This window comes from Coptis chinensis, chromosome 6 (assembly GCF_015680905.1).
Source record: "Coptis chinensis isolate HL-2020 chromosome 6, ASM1568090v1, whole genome shotgun sequence".
NCBI lineage: Eukaryota > Viridiplantae > Streptophyta > Magnoliopsida > Ranunculales > Ranunculaceae > Coptis > Coptis chinensis.
In genome coordinates this window covers 9,958,885-9,979,228 of record NC_141461.1, presented here as the reverse complement: position 1 = coordinate 9,979,228, position 20,344 = coordinate 9,958,885, and the positions used below count along the sequence as shown (strand labels likewise).

At 37.2% G+C, this 20,344-nt stretch overlaps 2 protein-coding genes across 7 annotated transcripts; one reads left to right on the top strand and one right to left on the bottom strand.

The window, feature by feature from the left end:
* The first annotated feature begins 9,835 nt into the window (after nucleotides 1-9,835).
* LOC147491372 (uncharacterized) lies at nucleotides 9,836-13,096 on the top strand. Of its 6 annotated transcripts, XM_086565665.1 has the most exons (7): nucleotides 9,836-9,868; nucleotides 10,017-10,216; nucleotides 11,066-11,114; nucleotides 11,205-11,459; nucleotides 11,562-11,840; nucleotides 12,529-12,638; nucleotides 12,791-13,096. In XM_086565665.1, the coding sequence occupies exons 2-7, from the start codon at nucleotides 10,103-10,105 to the stop codon at nucleotides 12,815-12,817; spliced, it is 834 nt and encodes a 277-aa protein (XP_086421791.1). In that variant the 5' UTR covers nucleotides 9,836-9,868; nucleotides 10,017-10,102; the 3' UTR covers nucleotides 12,818-13,096. The 6 variants fall into 6 exon arrangements, 4 of the variants coding, with proteins under 4 accessions (XP_086421791.1, XP_086421792.1, XP_086421790.1 ...); XM_086565666.1 differs by lacking the exon at nucleotides 9,836-9,868 and having other exon boundaries at nucleotides 9,914-10,216; nucleotides 11,568-11,840; XR_015198455.1 differs by lacking the exon at nucleotides 9,836-9,868 and having other exon boundaries at nucleotides 9,918-10,216; nucleotides 12,513-12,638.
* A 204-nt stretch (nucleotides 13,097-13,300) lies between these two features.
* Nucleotides 13,301-14,718, bottom strand: LOC147491371 (transmembrane protein, putative (DUF677)). The gene has a single exon (XM_086565663.1). It carries the CDS (start codon nucleotides 14,496-14,498, stop codon nucleotides 13,461-13,463), a length of 1,038 nt encoding a protein of 345 aa, XP_086421789.1. The 5' UTR covers nucleotides 14,499-14,718; the 3' UTR covers nucleotides 13,301-13,460.
* Between the last annotated feature and the right edge of the window lie 5,626 nt (nucleotides 14,719-20,344).

The window sequence follows — 20,344 nt, the reverse complement described above, 5'->3', positions numbered from 1 at the left end:
TTTCTTTTTAGCTGAAATAGACAAGGATAGATTGCACCATCAAACATCAGTCAAGACATGCTTATCTTCGGGGGTCGACTAGTAGAAGCGGTGCCGAAAGCAGATCTCAAAGATCACACGATACCTTGCCCTGCTCCTGCGCGCCCCGGTCGCTTTCTTCAGAAGGTGATACTTCTCATCTAGAGCGGCATATTCGGCACAGGCCATGGTATACGCCTCCTGTGCTTTGCGCGCTACCCCTTGACATTTTTTGGCATATGCAGTCACCTTAGCTAACTCCCCCTCTAGATCAGTCATATCCGTAACCAACTTAACGCGTTCGGCGGCAAAAAAGATTCGATACTTGTTGGTCATCACCTTTAGCTTCCTCTTGTCAGCTCCCCACGCAGCTCGCATACATCCCAGCTCGATGTGCGGGTTATCATCAGTCTCAACATTTTGCACAGCATCTTTCAGTTTATCATACCCTGCAAGAAACTGCGCGTACAAAGTTAAAGATCAAAATTGCCATGGAAACAAACACAACAACTTAGCACATCATGAGCTCACCAAACAAGCGGCCATATCCATCGTCCCCAACAGTGTCTCCATATCTTCATCTTTCACTTCCGCCTTGTCACCATCCAACACGATCCCCTTTAGAAGGCTAGTCGCTATGAGTGCCGAGAGTGGCTACAGTCCGAGCGTTTTACCGTACGCTTCTTCCCCGTCTTCCCCAGGTAGTAGAATTCGCTATCCACATCCCCGAATCGTGGGGACAAATTCTCACCAGCGACTTGGTGACCTTGCCTCAGGTCGCTACGCTTCGCAGCATGATGTTCGGTGTCGCCTACCCACTGTGGCGACCTAAATACAATGCCACCAGCCAGACGACCAACTCTCCTTGGTCGATTGTTGCCTTTGCCTCCTACAGAAACAACCTTCCTCTTACCACGATCACTGTGCACATGAGGGTCGAATTCCATCTCCTCCATTACCAGAGGCGAAGTCTCTCTCATACTCCCTTCTCCTCTCACATATTTGCGGCACCTTGCCATAATCAAACCTACGAACAGAGATAATACCGCATGAGTTAAAGAGCTATCCACCAACTCCTTTTCAAAAAGGTACATCCAAGAATGAAAACAAACGTACCTGTAGAAGCAGTGAAGAAGGTAGTGCACAGCGTTAAGGCAAAAAGGAGCTAAGACAAGAAGCCAAGCAAATACCTTTGGTATTCTACGAACAATTTTACTTATTATGTAACATCTTTTCCCTAAGCACATCATAATTACCTTGAGACGCTAAACGTCAGGCCATCTGCCCGCCATCATTACGCTCCTTGAACCGCTCATTTTCCTACACGTGTCACACACGTGAGGAAATACTACCGTTCGCGGCAATGAACAGAACACTATACGTCCTATTCTATGTACAAGTCACAGCGATCTGGTAACATCATTACAGGCGACACCTAAAATTGAAGACAATTTAACGACATGACGCTCATTCAAGCCTCTACGTGTTACTTGCGGTCGCTTATCACCGGTAGACATCCGACATGCATAGTTATAGCAGCATCACCGTTCATACATTCAATCAAGCAAACGACACACACAACAGGGAAACAAGCAACAAGCATAGCATATAAGCAAAAAACGACCTGTTCGGACAAGCCCCAACCACGGTTCGTTCCTTAGCCGAGTTGCTGAGCCTACTCAGGAAATCCAACCAGGCTGACCAATACTCATCCTCACATGGTTACCCCAAACCAGTACGGGATACCAGATCGTTCAAAGTCGTAGCACATAAATGCAAGAAAAGCGAACTGCCCATGTTACCCCAGGAAACCAGCTCTATGGTATCACAGCTTACAAGCATACAGATTAGCAAGACAAAGTTACAACTCGCCATCTCTACGCGCAACAACTAGCTCTCCAGCCACAAGCGACTCGTCAATTTCAGCATCCCTCCCTTCAACCACAACGGACACTCCATCCAAATCCAAACTCATAAGCACATCAGATGTAACAGCTTCAGCTCGCAGTACCACGGCCTCTAGCACGACCACTGAAGAAGCAAGAACACTACCGACATCTCCCTGCACCTATTCCAGTGGTACGAGACATCCCATGTATATGCTCCTCTTTCAAAGCTTTGTAGTCCGCTTCCAGCTCAACAAAGTCAGCATCCAGGTCGTCATAGGCCTTCGTAGCGTCTTGAGCAACCTTCTTGCAGTACGTGTAAGGCATACTCATTCAACCTACCAATTTCCACAGTCACTGCGATGACGTTTTCTTCAGCAGCCTGTAGTTTTAGCCTTAGATTTTCTGCCTCGGTATCCTTTAGCATCTTGGCCAGACTCAGAGCTTGATGTGCTTTCTTCAAGTCCTCGAGCTCCTCACGTTCCATCTTAGCGGCGTCTTGAACTTTTTTCAACTCGTCTGACAGCTTCACCACAGTCTCTCTATCTGCCTCCGCGAACTAAGCAATCTCCTTCAACTTCTGAAACCCACTCACAAGCTGCAGTTGCACACATATGTTAATAACCAGTCACGAGCGCATATAAGCGAAACGAGATACATCAAAGGGGACAAATCCCGCATTACCGGACATTGCGCGATTTCCATCCGCTTCGGGTTATCAGCCCGACCCTCGTCATCTAGCTCCTTACGGTTCGCCCGAGCTATCTCGTTTCTAGCGACAAGCCGATACCTTACTCGACCTGAAACTACAATCAGTTCGCCTCACAGTTCGTTGAACCCCGTTGTCGTCTAAATACACAAACTGTGACTCTAAGTCATCCGCAACCATAACTGACTTTCCACTAGCTTTGCGAGGACCCTTCGGCTTCGCCAGCGGACTAGGTTCTCGCACCACAGGAGACGGACTAGACCCGCCCCAAAGCTGGCCAAGTCCATGACTCGCCGCTCGGTCACACCCGACCGACGAAAGCAACCGTAGCACCGCCGACCACCACTAGAAGAACCCCTACTGGAGCTTTCCCCAAGAGCATGCCATGCAACTTTGGCAGCTCGGGTAGCATCTTGCTCAGGGGCATCATTTCTTCTCTTTTCCGACCTGCTCCTTACACGAGGATTGAAGACCACCATCTCCGGCTCTACAAGAGCATCAATCGACCCCCCTTCAGGTCGGGAGCTCGACCCACCATCCCCTGCAGCACCACCTCCAGAGGGTTGTCTCAGGCCGCCATGAGCCCGATTCCTATCTTCCCGCGTTACCAAGTAGGGGTGGGCAATGGGCCGGGTTGGGCTAGCCCGGCCCTAAACATTTAAAGCCTTTCAGTTATTAGGGCCGGGGTAAAGTCCCCATAGAGCCGGGTCGGGCCGGGTCATAAGTCTAAATTTCAAGCATTGACCCTACCCTAAGCCCTCTTTAACAGTTTAGGGCCGGGCCTATATATTTTCTTCTTTTTACTGCATCAGTTTTAAAACTCATTTATATTACAAGAAAATTTCAAAGATTTGCAAACTCAAAGTCTCACCATTTTGAAATTTGAATAACAACCAATCTAGTAATAATTCTTGATAAGTCCAACAATTTAAAATGCATATCTACAATCTAATAAACTGAAGTACATAGAGACTCATATTTATATTTCAAAATTACAGTTAAAATGCACAAGACACATTTTGGAATGAGCTTTCACTAACATAAATCTGTTATTTCTTGTACTCAAATCTCACCAAAATTACATTTAACATTGAAGAACACAGACAAATAAGAGTATGGAATGAGTTTTTACTGACGTCAACCTATTTTTCATTAGGCTAGTGCCCAGTGCTCATTATTGTTCTTGGCGACTAGGTTAGACGGGGAGTTGTGAGGTATACGTGAGTTGTGAGATAGAAACAATTAGGTTTACAAGTTTTTATAATATAAGACAAGTTATTAGAAGTACCCATACGGTAAGTGATAAATTACAAAGGACAGTGTTATTTTAATTGAAAATATGTAACAAGGAGTTGGATAGTTTTAGTTGTGTATTTTATAGTGAAATTATAACTAGGGTTTGGTTAGGGCTTAGTTAGGGTCGGGCCTATGTTTCAGAACCTTAGCCCTGACCCTGCCTTAGAAGGCATTAGGGCCAGGTCGGCCCTGCCCTAAAGTCTGTGAGGGCTTTATAGGGCTTAGGGTCGGGTCGGTCAGGGCCGGGTTAGGTCGTTAGGGCCAAATTCCCACCCCTATTACCAAGTCACTCGATCTCCATCACCCCTCTCCTAGTCTAACCTCGAGCTCGGTCCTTTTGAGCTTTTCTTTTTTCACGGATCGCAGGCCCACCCTTTTCCACAAAGAAATGAGCAACTTTGGGCAACTTCGCTTGTTTTTGTGCTCGAGTCAGCCGTGCGAACCTCTCTATCTCCCCACGATCAGTTCGCGTTTTCACAGAAAAATCTACAAACAAAGCAAAGACACGAGTCAGTTTGAATCACAGGAAATCACCGAGTAAAGCGAGAAAAGCAAGACACTCCCACCCACCAGAAATGTTACAAATCCTAGTTTGCAACCTACATCCGTTAACATAGTAGTTGCCAACTAGCAGCAACGGCCTCTTTGTCCAAGCCTCATTGCTTACACCGTCAATCACAGCAGAGCGCGTCGTCATGGTTTGTAAACTAAAGTTGAAATTACCAGATCGCCTCACCACAAAGTGCTCAATTATGTCGGATACCCCTATGTGGTATTCCCCACTCGCATTCAAGAGATCGAACACCCTAAACAGTCGCCAGGTGTTACCAACAAACTGACAGGGAGACTTCCAACAATGAGCCAAGAAGTCACAAACCAATTTCGAGAACGATATCTGCATATACGCTCTCAGCTGGCCCTCACATATGATTACCCCATCATTCGGCGGGTTGTACTCCTCACTACGTACATTTTCACTCAACCGTGGTTCCTGTATCTCCAGATCGGTAACGTTGATCCCATAAGCTGCCCTCAGTTCGGGGAATGACCTCGCAACACGACGATCCACCGTCCTAGGGAGCAACCCACTTGACGACGAAGCCTCCCCTCGACCTGACGTGCTGGCCACAGCACCTTCCGACCCAGATCGTACATTACCCTCGTCTACCCTAACTTCCTCATCCCCCCCAACCTGAATGCCAAGACTCACCAATTCTTCCTCATCATCCTCATACTCACCGCAGCTTAATGAGACATCCCGAACCTCTTCAGATCGAGTATCGTCAGAATCCGACATTGTGACGTCTCCTTCTTATCAACTACCCAAGCTTAAACCCTACATCCTAACACCGACCTACCTACTCAACAAACCGCACTTGAACAAGAGGAAAACAAATTGAAAATGAATAGGCAGCAGCAACAGAAGCACTAACCTGAGAAACCTTAGCTTGCGTTTTTACTGGAGAAGAAAACAGGAAATACTTTTTCGAGTGTCCCAAATTTGATTTTGTACAACCGCCCGTTCAGTTACCAAGAAGTTATGATTACAGCCTATGCTCTAGCCCGCACACGTGTTCCAAGGACCTGCCTTTTCAAAGTTCCGAATAATACGGCGACACGTTTCTTTACCAACTTCTACGATTATGTCACGCGCCAATCACGTGCCAACTTCCCTTTCCCGCCAAATCATTATGCCACACGATTCAAACTTTATGGCATCTCAGTCAGAACGTTCACCATAGCTCGCTCATGTTCCGCACGAACTTCCGTTTTTCTCTCAGCAGATCGGTTCCATGGACATAAACAATCTACTGAGAGGGGGCTGTGTAAGGGAGTAATATCCTCATTAAGGAATATTGCACACGTGCGGAGCATAAGCGAACTCAAGACATCCACTACACCAGAAAAGGCGTTTACTAACAGTTATATCCGTTACTTATATTTTTACTAACGGTTATATCCATTAGCTATGGGGCGTCACTCTCACTTAGGCCAAATTTAGTAACGGATATAACCGTTACTAATAATAATTTTAGTAACGGTTATATCTGTTACTAAAATTCTTTGTAACAAATAACCATTTGTTGGTGGCAAATTAAATTTGTCATTTCAAACGGATATATCTGTTAGTAATGGACATGTTATTTACTTAACTATTGTTTGTAACGGAAATATCCGTTACTAATGGTCGATATATTTTTTAAAAAAATCAATTTTAATTTTGGGGATACTTGCACCCCTACAAGAAAAAGTTAGTACTCCATGTGACTTTGGGTTGGCATCCATTGTACACTCTACCAAATCTTACTAAACACATAACTTTTATAAAAAAAATAAATAAAAAATCAACCAAGTAATAACAATATAAAACCACTTATATTTCCACAAATTACACCAACTCTACCATTCAAATAATTTAACAAATAATACTTCTAGTGTATTTTATTCATCCACAAAGTAAACTACTTGCAAAAGAATCCATCTCTGTGCTCTCATTATCTTGTTTGTGATTTATACTTTTTGTGTTGTCTGAAAGAGGCTCCTCTCTGCTAGGAGTAAAATACTGTGAACCCACCTCATTATTCTCTTGAACATTTTCGAACTCATTTCGAGATGAAACCTGCATTTCAATCATGTACCGGTTTAAATACTATGGAAACAAACAACTCAATTCTTTAGCAGATGAACAATAATTTAATAATGGAGGAAAAAGTATCGGCAGTTTGAATAAAATACCTAGTTTGAATAAAATACCTTATTTTTTACAAGTGTAGAACAAAGTTCAGGAGAGCATTGTCTTTGTGTCCATTCAAACATCTCACAATCAAAAGCATCTGCAAGTTTGGACTAAATATCCATTTTCTCCTTCAAGAATAAAACAATAAGAAAGTAAGACATCAAATACACTACTAAAAAAAGGGTTTATAAGCTCAGCTAAAAGGTGAGATGTTAGAGTTTTTACCTCGGACTCCCTTCATCAACTTTAGTAAGTGGAGACAAATATCCAAGATGGTCCACGATCCATAAGAGAAACATCATTTCTAACAAACTCATCCTGTGCTAACTTCGAAAAGAATGACCAATGTTTAGGATCATGGTTTTCCATGTTCATGCTCAATCCAGTTCCATCACTATACAAACCGGACTTATGCTAGAGGAGTCTTGATCAATCTTTCCTTTGAAAATATATATAACGAGGAAATCCGAGGGAGGGAATCCGGTCATTGATGTCAATAAGAATATGTCTATTTCTCGGAACGCTTTGGCAACCGAGGACTTAACTTGAGGTGCATATTTAGTGGAGGCCCCTACCTAAACAGAATTATTTGATTGCTCGAGGACATCATTACTATGTGTGTCACTTTGGAAGCTATCTCACCCCAATGAAGCTCTAGTAAGATAGATGCACTTCTAAGCAATAGAACCACACACACTATGCACTTCGTAATTTTGGTGGCCGAAGTTAACACATTATCCATACCCAATAAAAATAGTGATGCTATGAATTCAGTGACAACATTGTTGTCACACGGACAAATAAAATAGAGATGGAATTCATGAATAATGGGGCCAAGTAAGAAGCACAATAATAGTTGAGAGAGGAATTAGGCTGTACTACAAGGAGGCCCTTAATCTGCTTTTTAATAATGATGGAGTGATCTTGTCAATCTCATCGCCATGACCTAGAGTTCCACAAGAGCCTTTGCCCCATGTATAAACCTACAAACGGGGAAATAGAGCTTTCGTAACTAGGACAATGCCAACAGGCCAATCATGTAATTTATAAATACTAACATATCCACTACATGCTTATCCCTAGCAAAGACGCACACAACATGAATATTCTTGCTTTTAAAGGATTGGATTGATAGGTGCGTGTGTGTTTCCATAAATTTCTACCAGTCATACCATGAACACCCATATCCATGTTGATAAATTCAAGGTCCAAACACACATTTTGACTTTCATCAACATATTATTTATCACAAAATCAGTAGCTACACTTACTTATCTTTCAAACATGCTATACCTAGTCTGATGAAAATCGTGAAAGACAAGCTATGCATCTCAATATTACACAAGTATCCACTTTCTAATGAAAGTTCAGAGCATACCTTCTTTGATGCCAAACAAATTTTTGCATCCTTCACATATACGTCCAACATAGCATCCAACACCAAACTGTATGACAAAGCAGACAGGTAAGCATCTAAGCATGCCCAGTGGTAAGAGAATAAATTATATTACAACTGGACTATGTTTCATTTCAAACCAATGGTTCCAAAAACTTTCACGAACTTTATCAATTTCCATTAATTAGTTCTTGTGTGTTCCAGGATTGGTATTGAACTCCATTCAAGAGGATTGTTTATTTCGAAGCCATGGATCCTTACCTTCAGCAATCTTAAGTTTCCACATCGATCACAGACTGGTATACCTGAAAATAAAACAACATTCACTTTAGTATATAATAAATTGAAACATTTTCAAGAACACACAGTCAAAGCATTAAAAGAAAAAGTATAAACGAAACAAATTTTAGGTTTAATCCAAATGTATATGCCAAGTTCTCTCAAACTGAAAAAGCGGCGGATGATTAAAAATAAAAAAAAAAAGTTCGCGATGAGAGAAACCAGTTCACGAGGAAGAGAAATCAATTCGTGAGGAAGAGCATTATGTTCAGTAAGGGAGAGAAGGAGAGTAATCTCTTGAGCGAGTTTACCTGGTTTGTCTAGCTTCCTCAGCAGTCAGCTCCTTCTTCAAGCTTTCCTATTTGGCCTATTTGTTTTTGGAAAATGAAGAACTTATTAGGGTTTTAGCGAGATAAGGGAAACCAAAATTATGACTTTTGTTAAAAAAAATTAAGAGGGAAGATGCGGACGCTGTGGTCGAAATTAGAATTTCAATTGTTTCAATTTTAGTTTTCTTTTCTTTTATTTTTATTTTTCTCTTTTTTGACGGATATAAACGTAAGTAAAGAGCAATATAACTGTGACCTAATTATCTAATTGTTACTCCAAATATTTGGTAACACTTGTTTCAATATGTAACGGATATATTTGTTACTTCATTAGTAACGGAAGTAACTGTTACTAACGTAAAATTGTCTCCATTACAAATTGACCATTTTGGTGTAGTGATCGACCTCCAAGACGGATCTGTGAGCAGCTCCCTTCATGTAGGTGGTACGCTTAAGCTCGTTCAAGGATATCTCAAGACAAATAAAAGACTGGAGACAGAACGCTTCAGATAAAACACACACCACCAGATGTTTAAATCACCAAAATCTTACTTTTACATCCCATCACCGGGAAATATGGACTACCGCACCAACTCCCAATCAGCACACAATTCCTACTAAAACCAACCCAACACACATTTATAATCTCCACCCTACATATGTACAAGAGGGTACACGTGTCTCAAAATACCACCTACTTGAATTACGTAAGACCTGATTCTTCTCTCCCCTTAAAAATCAAGAGAAGATACGTAGGCAGCTCGCTCATTAGCGAACTCGGTCTCTCCAAAACCCAAATCCATCATCCTCTCCTCCATTGCATGTAAAGAAAAACCAAAACACTCCTTTACACCTACTACAAATTCATCTCAAAATGTTGAGAACAGAAACAGGGAAAGAAAAAGAAAGATAACAATCATAACACGTCGTTTATTTCATCAGGTAATAAATTACACTACATTCTTTATCGTCTAAAATCGTATCCGTATTCTTAAAACTTTTTTTAAAACATATGAAATACAGTACAATACAAACACAAGGAATAATACATAGACTAGTATGGAAAACTCAGTAGTCTTTTTAAAAGACAAAAAGAGTCCTTTAATGTTTAAACTTAGGTGCTTTTGTTTGTTTGTTATGTTTTTTATACAAAGATAATAGAGGAACCAAAGAATATATCATAAAGAGATGGTAGTGGAAACTTAATGGACTCTCAAAGTAAGTTGTAGTAGTCGACTAACTCCCTTCCTTCTTATCTTTCTTAACTATAGAAAGTTATTGGAAACTACTTAAAGTTGCTCTACTTACTTTCTCTCTGTGGGATTCTTATTCTATTCTTGGTTAAAGGAGATATTTTACTATGCAGTTGGAACAAGTGAACAACCAAGGACTGAAAGCAGATTGGGTGATGTTCCGTAGTTGGTTTTGAAGAAAGAACTTGGCAAAAAAGCAATGGGTAACGCTTGTTGTGCAGTGCATCCTAATGCAAATCTTCACAAGCACGCATATTCCGTCTCTGGGGATAGGACAGCAGTTTCCCGGAGATCCAACAGCAGTGTGGTTCCAGTAATCCTCCTTCAACTTCTCTGTTTATATTGTTTTTAGCTTTGTCCTTGTTTCCAAGGACTCTTTGATCACCATATTGTTTTGTGCTGCATAACTTATAGCTACCTAACAATCCACTAGTATAGGTAGATATATCTTTATAAGGAATAGGAATTGCACATTGATGAAGGCTTTTTTATGTAGGATTTTTGTTCTATATGATGATTGGCAAAATGATATTCTTGTTAATTGTGATGCTGCTATGTTGATTGTTGTGTACAAAATTTAAAAAAGATCAATCAACCTGTCGCAATGCCTGACGAAAACCGGAAATCGGTAACAGAATGTGTTAACCAAGTATCTGGAGTTAGAATCAGAGAGTCTAGACGAGCTTCACATTCCCTGCCGCTCTCTTTTCTTTGTTTTTTCCATCTTCCTACTAGAGAATTGCCCAACTTTCTGTTTACTCATTCTGCAAATTACTTAGAACACTTTTCTCATGTGTTACCCATATAAACAAATTAGTGTTACCTTTCATCTCTATTCATCCTTACTGCAAAAAATTGTGTATTTATTCCATATAACTCTCGAGATGATCCAGTTCTTATAGAACACTCAAGACAATAACTCACTGAATCGCATGTATGCATATGTTATGTGATCTGGAAGGACAACACACCAAAAGAAACTGCATTGCTTCAACATGTATAATGGCACTGTTGTTTGCTTTCCCGTCAAGAAATATCAACTTGAAGTAAATGGTGTGGTGTGATTTTTGAAGATATACTGTTACTTTCTCCAACTCACAAGTTTCGGAATACTCATGCTTGTATTGAAAATAACATGAATTTTGTTTGTTCTGCAAACCAGGCACAGTCTGCTAACAGATTGGGGAACCCAGTATCGTCATCAATCCATGGTAATCTTGGGTCCAATATAGTCATTGAAAATAGAATAATTGATTTAACCAATTTTCCTGCATTCATAAACCAAAAGCCCTTTGCTGCAGGTGTAATTGCTCAAAGGGTGCGTGACGAACACTTAACAACGCCCAACAAGATTCAGAGACCACATACTGAAGACCAACAGGTTGCACGAGTGACTGGTGCTGCAAATGCAAATCAGGCAGATGAACTGAATATCCAGACAACACATGACGAACGCTTAATAACAAGGGTGCATACTCAAGATCAACAGGTAGCACGAGTGACTACTGCTACAAGTACAAATGAAGCTGATGAACCCAGATTGTCGTCAGTCCATGGTATGCGTTTTTGTGGTCCACTGTATGTAATTGCACATAGAATAGAATGATATATTTAACCAATTGTTATGCAGTTAACGATAAAAATACCCTTTTCTGCAGATGCAGCCCGAGACAGTGCTGAAGAACTTTCTCCGGTGTTTCTAAACTATCCCACAGCACCTGATGTCGAATGTCAGGTCGCTCCAGTGACTACTACTGCCACTGCAAATCAGGCAGATGAACCAACTCATATCATTGCAAGTAACAAAGAAGAAAATAGATTCTATGAGAACAATCTTGAAGCAGATGACGCCTGCAAAGAATCTAAGAGAAGCGACTTGCTTCCTCCACCTACAATGGAAGATGAAGATAGAGATGAATGTCCAATCTGTCTAGATGGTAAGTGTTCATTAGCTTTCTCCTTTTAAGAAATTGTTTTTACCGGAAGAAAAAAGTCAAACAGGCTGATTGTTGGGACTTGGGAGGAATAGGAACACTTACTTCGATATCTTCAATTCACTAGCAAGACTACAATATGATTAGTTAGAACATCGTTATACCAACTGTTGTTTCCTGATCTCGCATTGATTCCACTAGCAAGACTACATTATGCTTAAGAAAAAAAAAATTATGCTTGAGAAAGTCAGAGTTGGCATCTGTACTAAGGAAAGATATTCTAGGTTGCAGAATGCTGGTCTGACAGTACAACCTAAAACGATGACATTTTCTCTGTTCCTGTTTGTTAGTTCTGCATGAGTTTCTTGGTGTTCTCTTCAGAATTCAGCTTATTGAGGAAAATCTAAGAAACTAGAAAATTGAAGTAAACTGATTGCAATAGTTTAGAATACAGGATAGTCTCAATATGATAATTAAGACCATTGATTGGGATGCAGAAGAGTTGAGCATGATTTATATTAGTCGCATGAAACACAAAGCAAGTATAGTTTGCTTCTTAGTCAAAAACCCTCTCAAAATTGTACACCAAAAATTTGGATGATACTATGAATATAAACACACACCAATATAACTTCCCTAATAGGCTGACTTGTTCTTGTTTTATTAACCTAATAGGTTATGGTCCTTGCAGATTATGACGAGGAGAACCCACAGATAGTCCCCGAATGCAAGCATCATTATCATCTGGGATGCATCCTCGAATGGATGGAAAGGAGCAACACTTGCCCCGTGTGCAACAAGGTTTAATGCTCTAACCTTATATCCTCCCACTCTGCAAATGTTTTCCTTCTCCTCTATCGATATCTTCAATTACATGACTAATAATGCAAGTTTCAGATGATAACAATCTGCTTACTAGTGCTAACTGGAGTTTCTGTTTTTGACAAGTCTAGGTAATGATTTATGAAGAGACTAGTTAATTACAACGGTCGTTTGCTGGTCAAGTTCGAGAGTCGTCAGAGCAATAAACAGTTCATAATTACAATGCTTGCGAATGATTACAACTCAGCAGTAGAATAGAAGATCATTTTCTTCCAAACTTCATACTTATTATGTAGAAGATTTAGAACAGAGAAAACTACAAAAGTCTTTCATCTCATAGTAAATCAGGATGAGTAGTGACTAGCTGCTTGTAAAGTTAATCCAGCAGCAATTTTGTGTACTTATTATTGCTTTAGATATTTGTTTTTTTCTTCAAATATTGTCTCTTATTATTCTAGATATGTTTCACTACATGGTACATACTATCCCTTTCATGTTAAAGCACCACTGTGTCACACTGAAATAAATGTACTACTCCACTGCTATAGGTAAAAAGTATACAAAACAGGTACACCCTGTTTTCCAATTACACAGATAGTGGAATGAAACTAGACTATATTCTTTCCAACAAGAATGCCAAGTCCTACTAACGAAACATTTTCTTATTAATGTATATAGGGCTAAAAATAACTCTTCCAAGTATTTGTAAGTGAACAACAATAAAAAAAAAACAACTACATTACAAACAAAAATCTTATGAACTATAAGATTAAAAAAAAAGTATAGAAAAATTACATTACATTACTTATTCTCCTCTTGCAGATGAATCTCTTGTAGAAGCAAAGACCTGGCGCGATTAACGGTCGCGAAACAAAGACAAACGTGTTCCTCAAGGTCTTTCAACTGATTAAAAAAATTCAAATGGTTCTTCCTAAGCTGTTTGACCACTTCTTGAATTGGATATTTATCTCTACCCCTTTCAATACCAATCCTAATCAACACTTTATCACTCTCAACCACTGCATGCAATCTCGAAACGAGTCGGTCAATAGTATCAAGATCATTATTCAATACATAGACTCCTTTAGCTGCTGCATCAAGTTGTGCTATATGTTTCAACTTATTTTTATCTAGTTTTGATGGAAATGATATTTGTGATGGGTTTGACACCAATGTGGTTAAACAAAGTACTGAGTTGCGTATAAATCTGTTCTTCTTACGCGTCTTTTTGAGACGTTGGTCTAGTTGTTGCTTCAGTTCCACGAAACCCAAACGCGTTTCTTTAAAGTTTTCGTTTATTGGGTGTGGAAATGGATTGTCAAATAAATTGAATTCCACGAACACATCGTAAACTCGGTCACATTGGAGTTGACTCAGTGAGTCGAGTGGGAGGATTTGGAGTAAATCGTTGAGTGGGGTGTAAATAACACGGGCTTTTTTAATGCTGTGTTGAACAAGCAAGCAGAGAAGGTAAGAAGTTTTTTCACTGTGCTCGAAATAAGTGGAAACGAGTTTAGTCAAAGTAGTTGGTTTGACTCGGTGAAGTGCTTGGTCAACCAGTTCGCGGTTTGGGTGAAGGACTTGTGAGACTAAATGATGAGATGAGGAGGTGGACGTACTCACTTGATTTTGGTAATGATTGATATTATTGTGGTGCTCCTCCTCGGGATTGTGAATGTGGATTTTAGACCATATCTCGGTGTAGGAATTGGTTTGGACAGCTAGGGAGTATTCATGTGTGAGGCTGACTGTAGGTGAGGGTTGAGAATTAGATCTTGTTGGTGTTTCATCGTCTCGTGAATTTGGGTATGGATTTGGTAAGGAGAAGCAACGCAGCATAGTTGAAATGGGTAGAGCTTGGAACTTGTGTTCAAATTTGAAACCAACATGGTTTTTTTTTTATTGGGGAATTGGTGGAGCTGCTATGTTTTTGTCGAAGGGGGTTTGAGCCATGGTGGTGTGGAGGAGAAGCTAAATGGAATTGTCTGTAATTAAGTGTGAATTCTGACTTATGGAGGATCTATATTTGTTTTGTTGGGTCAATGAAGTACAAAATAGTTTTTCATTTGGTCCAAGTTACTAAAATGAGAAGATTTCTAAATCTGTATTTAGGAATTATTTAGTCGGCATAAATGGAATGTTTTTGAGATTTTACAAAATAATTCACCTCGTTTAAAACCGGGTCGAGGGATCAAATTGCTACAAACGTGTTCATCCACCGTTTATGTGCATCGAGATTAGCACCAAAAAGCTTGAGATGTGTGTACATTGCACGATAGCATTGAGGGAATTGGGTCGGGTTGACCCTGATCCGATCCCAAACTGAATCAAATTTGGGTAGGGTTCGGGTCAAGAAACATATCTGTTTTTGAATTCAGGTCGGATACAATATGACCTGATCAGGTTCGGGGAAATAATAAATTATCCAATTCATTTCAATTAAATACGAATTTCTAGTTATACTGTTTGGATTCGAATTTGGTAGAAATATTTAAAAAAATTCGGATTTGAAAACTATGAAAAAAAAAAAATATGATTCAGATATGGTTAAATTCGACTTGAACCCAGCCCAATCTCTACCCTATTTGAACCCCCTCAACCCAATTATAGAGGATCTTCACAAAATATTTTAGTTTTGGGTGGTGGATATTCATTTAAAAAACAGAGTGGTGGATATTTTAGAAGTCAACACAGTACTTTAAAATGCTTATTCATTTAAAAAGTTGGGTTTTTTAGACCTACCCCCTCCGCGCTTTATAATTAGGAATTAGACATAACTCCTCCCTTTTTATAATGAATTAGACCCCTAATTTTCTTTAGACATGTACCCCCAACCCAATTATAGAGGATATTCACAAAATATTTTAGTTTTGTGTGGTGGATATTCATTTAAAAACAGAGTACGTGGTGGATATTTTAGAAGTCAACACAATATTTTAAAATGTTTATTCATTTAAAAATTGGGTTTTTTAGACATACCCCCCCCCAACCCACAATTTATAGTTGGGAATTAGATATACCCCATTCTAATTTTCTTTAGACATGCCCCCTCTCCCCACTTTAACACTTGATGTCGGTCAACTAGATTTAACTCTCATTGTCCGTTAGTACAAGTTTTATATTTTATTCCAATAAAAAATATAAATAACAATCTAAAACTCTCATGATGAAATACCGAATATACCCTCAATGATTTCTATTTCGTATGCAATTTGCTATTTAAAATCAAGTCTTTCTATTATACTATTTTACAAACATGAAAACTCAACGGGTGTTTAAAGTTTTAATTCATGTATTTGATGGGCATTGAGGGCATATTCGTTCTCATGGGAGTTTTAGATTATTATTATTATTTTATTAGAAAAAAAAATAGAAATTTGAACTAACAATTAATGAGAGTCAAACCTAATTATTAACCGGCATCAAGCGTTAAAAATGGGGGCGGGGGCATCTAAAAAAAATTAGAGTATGAGGTTATGTCTAATTCCCAATTATAAGTGGGAGGTATGTCTAAAAAACCCTAAAATATTTTATTTGGTTGTTACAATAGCTTCAATTTGTAAATGTTGATGTATATACACATAGGATAGGACAAGAAATCGGGCCATGTATAACCCAAACCCAAATGGGCCAGGTTTGGGTCCATTTCTATATATATCATATTTGGGTATGGTTCGGGTGGAACATTTGGATTCCATTTAGGTTCAGTATGGTGGAAATAGTCGGGTGTAGAGTATGGCCATATCCGACCTGAACTCGACCTCGTTCCGTGCCGCATAAAATGGTGATATGAAAGGGTGTAGTAATTATAAACATTGACATCGTAATAATAATAATGCTGATGTCAGCAAGCATTTTTGGTTTATTATAATATTGTTTATATTTTCAATCATTTAATTAGTTTTATAAGTTCTTAATTAATTAGGAGCTTGGTTTTTGGTTTAGGTTTCCTATTTCTTTGACTAAGTACAGGATCGATTCAGAGTTTCCCTTTCGGTATATGTTTCATCTATTATTTTAATTTAGGTTTGCTAATTAGTTAAGAATTCATAAAGCAAATAGGATTTCAATTGTTCTAAATTTGATTAGTTAAAGCATGATTACAAATGTTTGAAAGTTTTATTGTATCTTAAGAAGCAAGTACAATTGTAAGAAAATTTTTGCTCCTCGGCGTTTTAGAAGCGAAAAGTTTCCTGAGCACCCATCCACCATCTTTTTAACTAATGATTAACTATATTTAATTAAAATCTAACCAAATATTTATTTTATTATCTCTTCAAATCATTCCATTTTTTTTTTTCTACAAATCTTTCATTTATTTGCTTTTCCACACACATATATATACAATGAATTTTTTCAAAAATTATTGTTGGTAAAACAAAAAAATAAAAAACCACTCTAACATTTATGAAAACAAATGCCTAAATTTTATCATAATTATTAAAGAAACGTAAATACAATTACAAAATGCAATTTTATTACAATCCAAAATACCGATGATAATAGTCAATAAAAAATAAATTTGAGAAATTCGTGTTGTAATTGAATGAATGAAACCCCTTGAAAAATCTACAATTGAAAATTAATAATTTAATTTTATTTTATTTTTATGGAAACACAAAAAATATATATATATATATAGAAGAATTAATATAATGATTTGGAGAGAGAAACAAAATAAATATTTGGTTAGATTTAATTTAACTATAGTGAATCAATATTTAAAATATAATAAATGTCTAGTGGATGAGTACTTAGGAGATTTTTCGCTCCTAAACGCTCGGGAGCGATTTTTTTCTCTACAATTGTTGTTTAAAAGTGTTTCTAATGAGTAGTCCAGGAGTTATCGATATAAAGAGCTCCTCAAACAATTCTTGGATTCAACTTACTATTTACAAGAAATTGGGCCTAACACCCAATTTTAGAGAAAATGAAGTCTATAGGACACGGTTTTTGGTGAGTAACTCACAAAGGACCAAATTCTACCAATTAGTAACTCACGAACCCACGATTTCAAATTTTGTAACCCTCAAGGACAAAATAAGTTGGCCCGACCATTTTTTTTTTTTTTAAATGCCAGTCATATCACTTTCGTGAAAATAACCCTTAAAGACAAATGGTCCGAATTTAAAATAAATATTTTCCAATTTTACCATTTATATTATTTTACTATGAACAATGAGTGTTCATACCTTCTGCTGGTGTATGAACAATGATTGTTCATATCCAAATAGGTGAATGTACCTTATACAATATATTGATGTATGAACATTGAATGTTCATATCCAGAAAATGATGAACATTGAATGTTCATACGAATGTTGAATGTGAACATTCAATGTTCAATGTTAAATACACTAGTCGTTTAAAATGCGAATTGGTGCGTTTAATATTTCGTTCACGAGTATACTTGAATTTCATCCCAATCCGTTTTATTCATATCAAGGGTATACTGAACATTTAATTTATCCGGTATTTGAGAGTTATAAAAATAAAAAGTGTCATACCCAATCAATATTCATTTTCGACATTTTTGTACTTGAGAGTTACTCCCTATACTATTTATCTATCAAATTGATTTATTTTGGTTACTTTCAGTTTCAGTATCGATGTATCGTGTGACCAAATTCTTCTTTATCACCAAGATGTGAAATTTAACTTAAATCACTTTTGCATGTCGTCAACTCCTATACAATTTAGAGCTTTCCTAACGGTGACTTTGTCAGTGAGTCAACAAAGTCATATTGTTGCTAAAAAAAAGTTTTCCCAATACAATGAAAGGTGATTCTTGTTGAATTTATGGGGAAAAGTAAGATGGTTATTGGTTTGTAATTTTTATCCATCAAATTGATTTATTTTGGTACCTTTGTAGATAAAAACGGAAATTTGTAGAGCAACAATATATATATATATATATTATATATATATATATATATATATATATATATATATATAAATATATATATATATCATCAACTAATAATAAAACTTGAACGTATCAATACGAACCTTTATACAGTAGCGTGAAATGTTGTTTTATTAAAAGTTTTTATATCGATTCACCATTTCATACTCAAGAAAAGGAAATTTTAATTGAAATGAAGGTTGGGAAAACTATAAGATGGTGTTTGGATCCTATTTATTTATTGCCAAAAAAGTGTTTATGAGTGAAAAAACATTTTTTAAAAAAATAAATTTGTTTAGAGCAACAATATAAAAATAGTTTTTCATAGTTCGTGATTCCAAATGAAAAAATTGTTTTATGAATTTCGGTTTTCAAAAACATGTTTTCGAATATAAAAACTAAAATATCTGAAATTTTGAAATCATTTAAAATTTTTCTTTGTGAAAGGCAAATGAAATTTAATGATGTTTTAGATTTTAGTGATTTATCAATATGCCAAAAATATCGGTAAACATAACGCGAAATACATTTCATAAAATAGTTTTAAGAAAACTCATCTAAACTATCGAGTAGGCAATTTTTATTGAAAAGTTGCTTTTTTTAAAATACCTCTTTTCACAAAAATGTTTTTAACAAAAATGATTTTTTAAAAATTTAGAAAACCTCTCTAATATCACTTAAATTATATAATTATCCCCAATAAATCTAGCTAATATTAGAACAAGTTCTTTTTATTTAATTTAGAAAAATCTTTCTAATAACTATTAGAAAAGCACATCTTTTGACATTGAGACTCTTAATGAGTTGCCTGCTAGCATTCCTCATTTTGAAATCTTTGGAAAAATAATTATTTTAGGATTTTAGAACCAATTTGTATTTATTCCCAAAAAAAACGATTATTTTAAATTAATTTAAAAAACAACAATTACTTTATTGAAATTAGAATTGTTATTGATTCCCAAAAAAATAATTTAGAAACCCTCATTCACTTCGTTTGGAAATTATATTCAACCCTCCTAATGTTTTATATTATTTTCCAAACAATTATACCGGTTAAATTCAAAAATCATTTTATCATTTTTTTGAGATGTTAGATCTTTAATTGAGTGTTTAAAAATTTGAAAAAAACAGTCCAAAGCGATGTAAGCACGGTTCGACTTATATAAAAATTGTCACATGGACTTAAAAATCAAAACTTGAACGTATCAATACCGAACCTAATATACAGTAGCGTGAAATATTGTTTTATATCGATTCACCATTTCATACTCAAGAAATTTTAATTCTTATGAAGACCGAAAACTATAACGCTAGCAATAAATTTGCATGCATGATATACGCCACTCACGAAAAGCACATCTTTTGACATTGAGATTCTCAGTAATGAGTTGCCTGCTAGCATTCTTCATTTTGAAATCACGAAACCCAAAAAGAAAAATAATTGATTTATTAATTAACAGGTGAGAACTGAGAAATAAAATGGCCAAAAGAAAATATACCATCACATTGCTACAATGAAACATGAACTCCAATACATTAATATTTTATACTTATATATGTAAGTAAAACACCATTGTGGACAATGTCAATACACGATTTTGTAAAGAACATACAATGAGTGTGGAGTACTTATTGGGATTGATGAAGTCATATAACTGTACGAACTTGATCAAGGTTTGGAGGAGCTTTTGGGATTTTGAGTGGAGGAGGAGCCTTCATTCAGTTCAATCTTAGATTGTGGATTTGTTTTTGACAATTTCTTTTTCATCAGCTCATACAA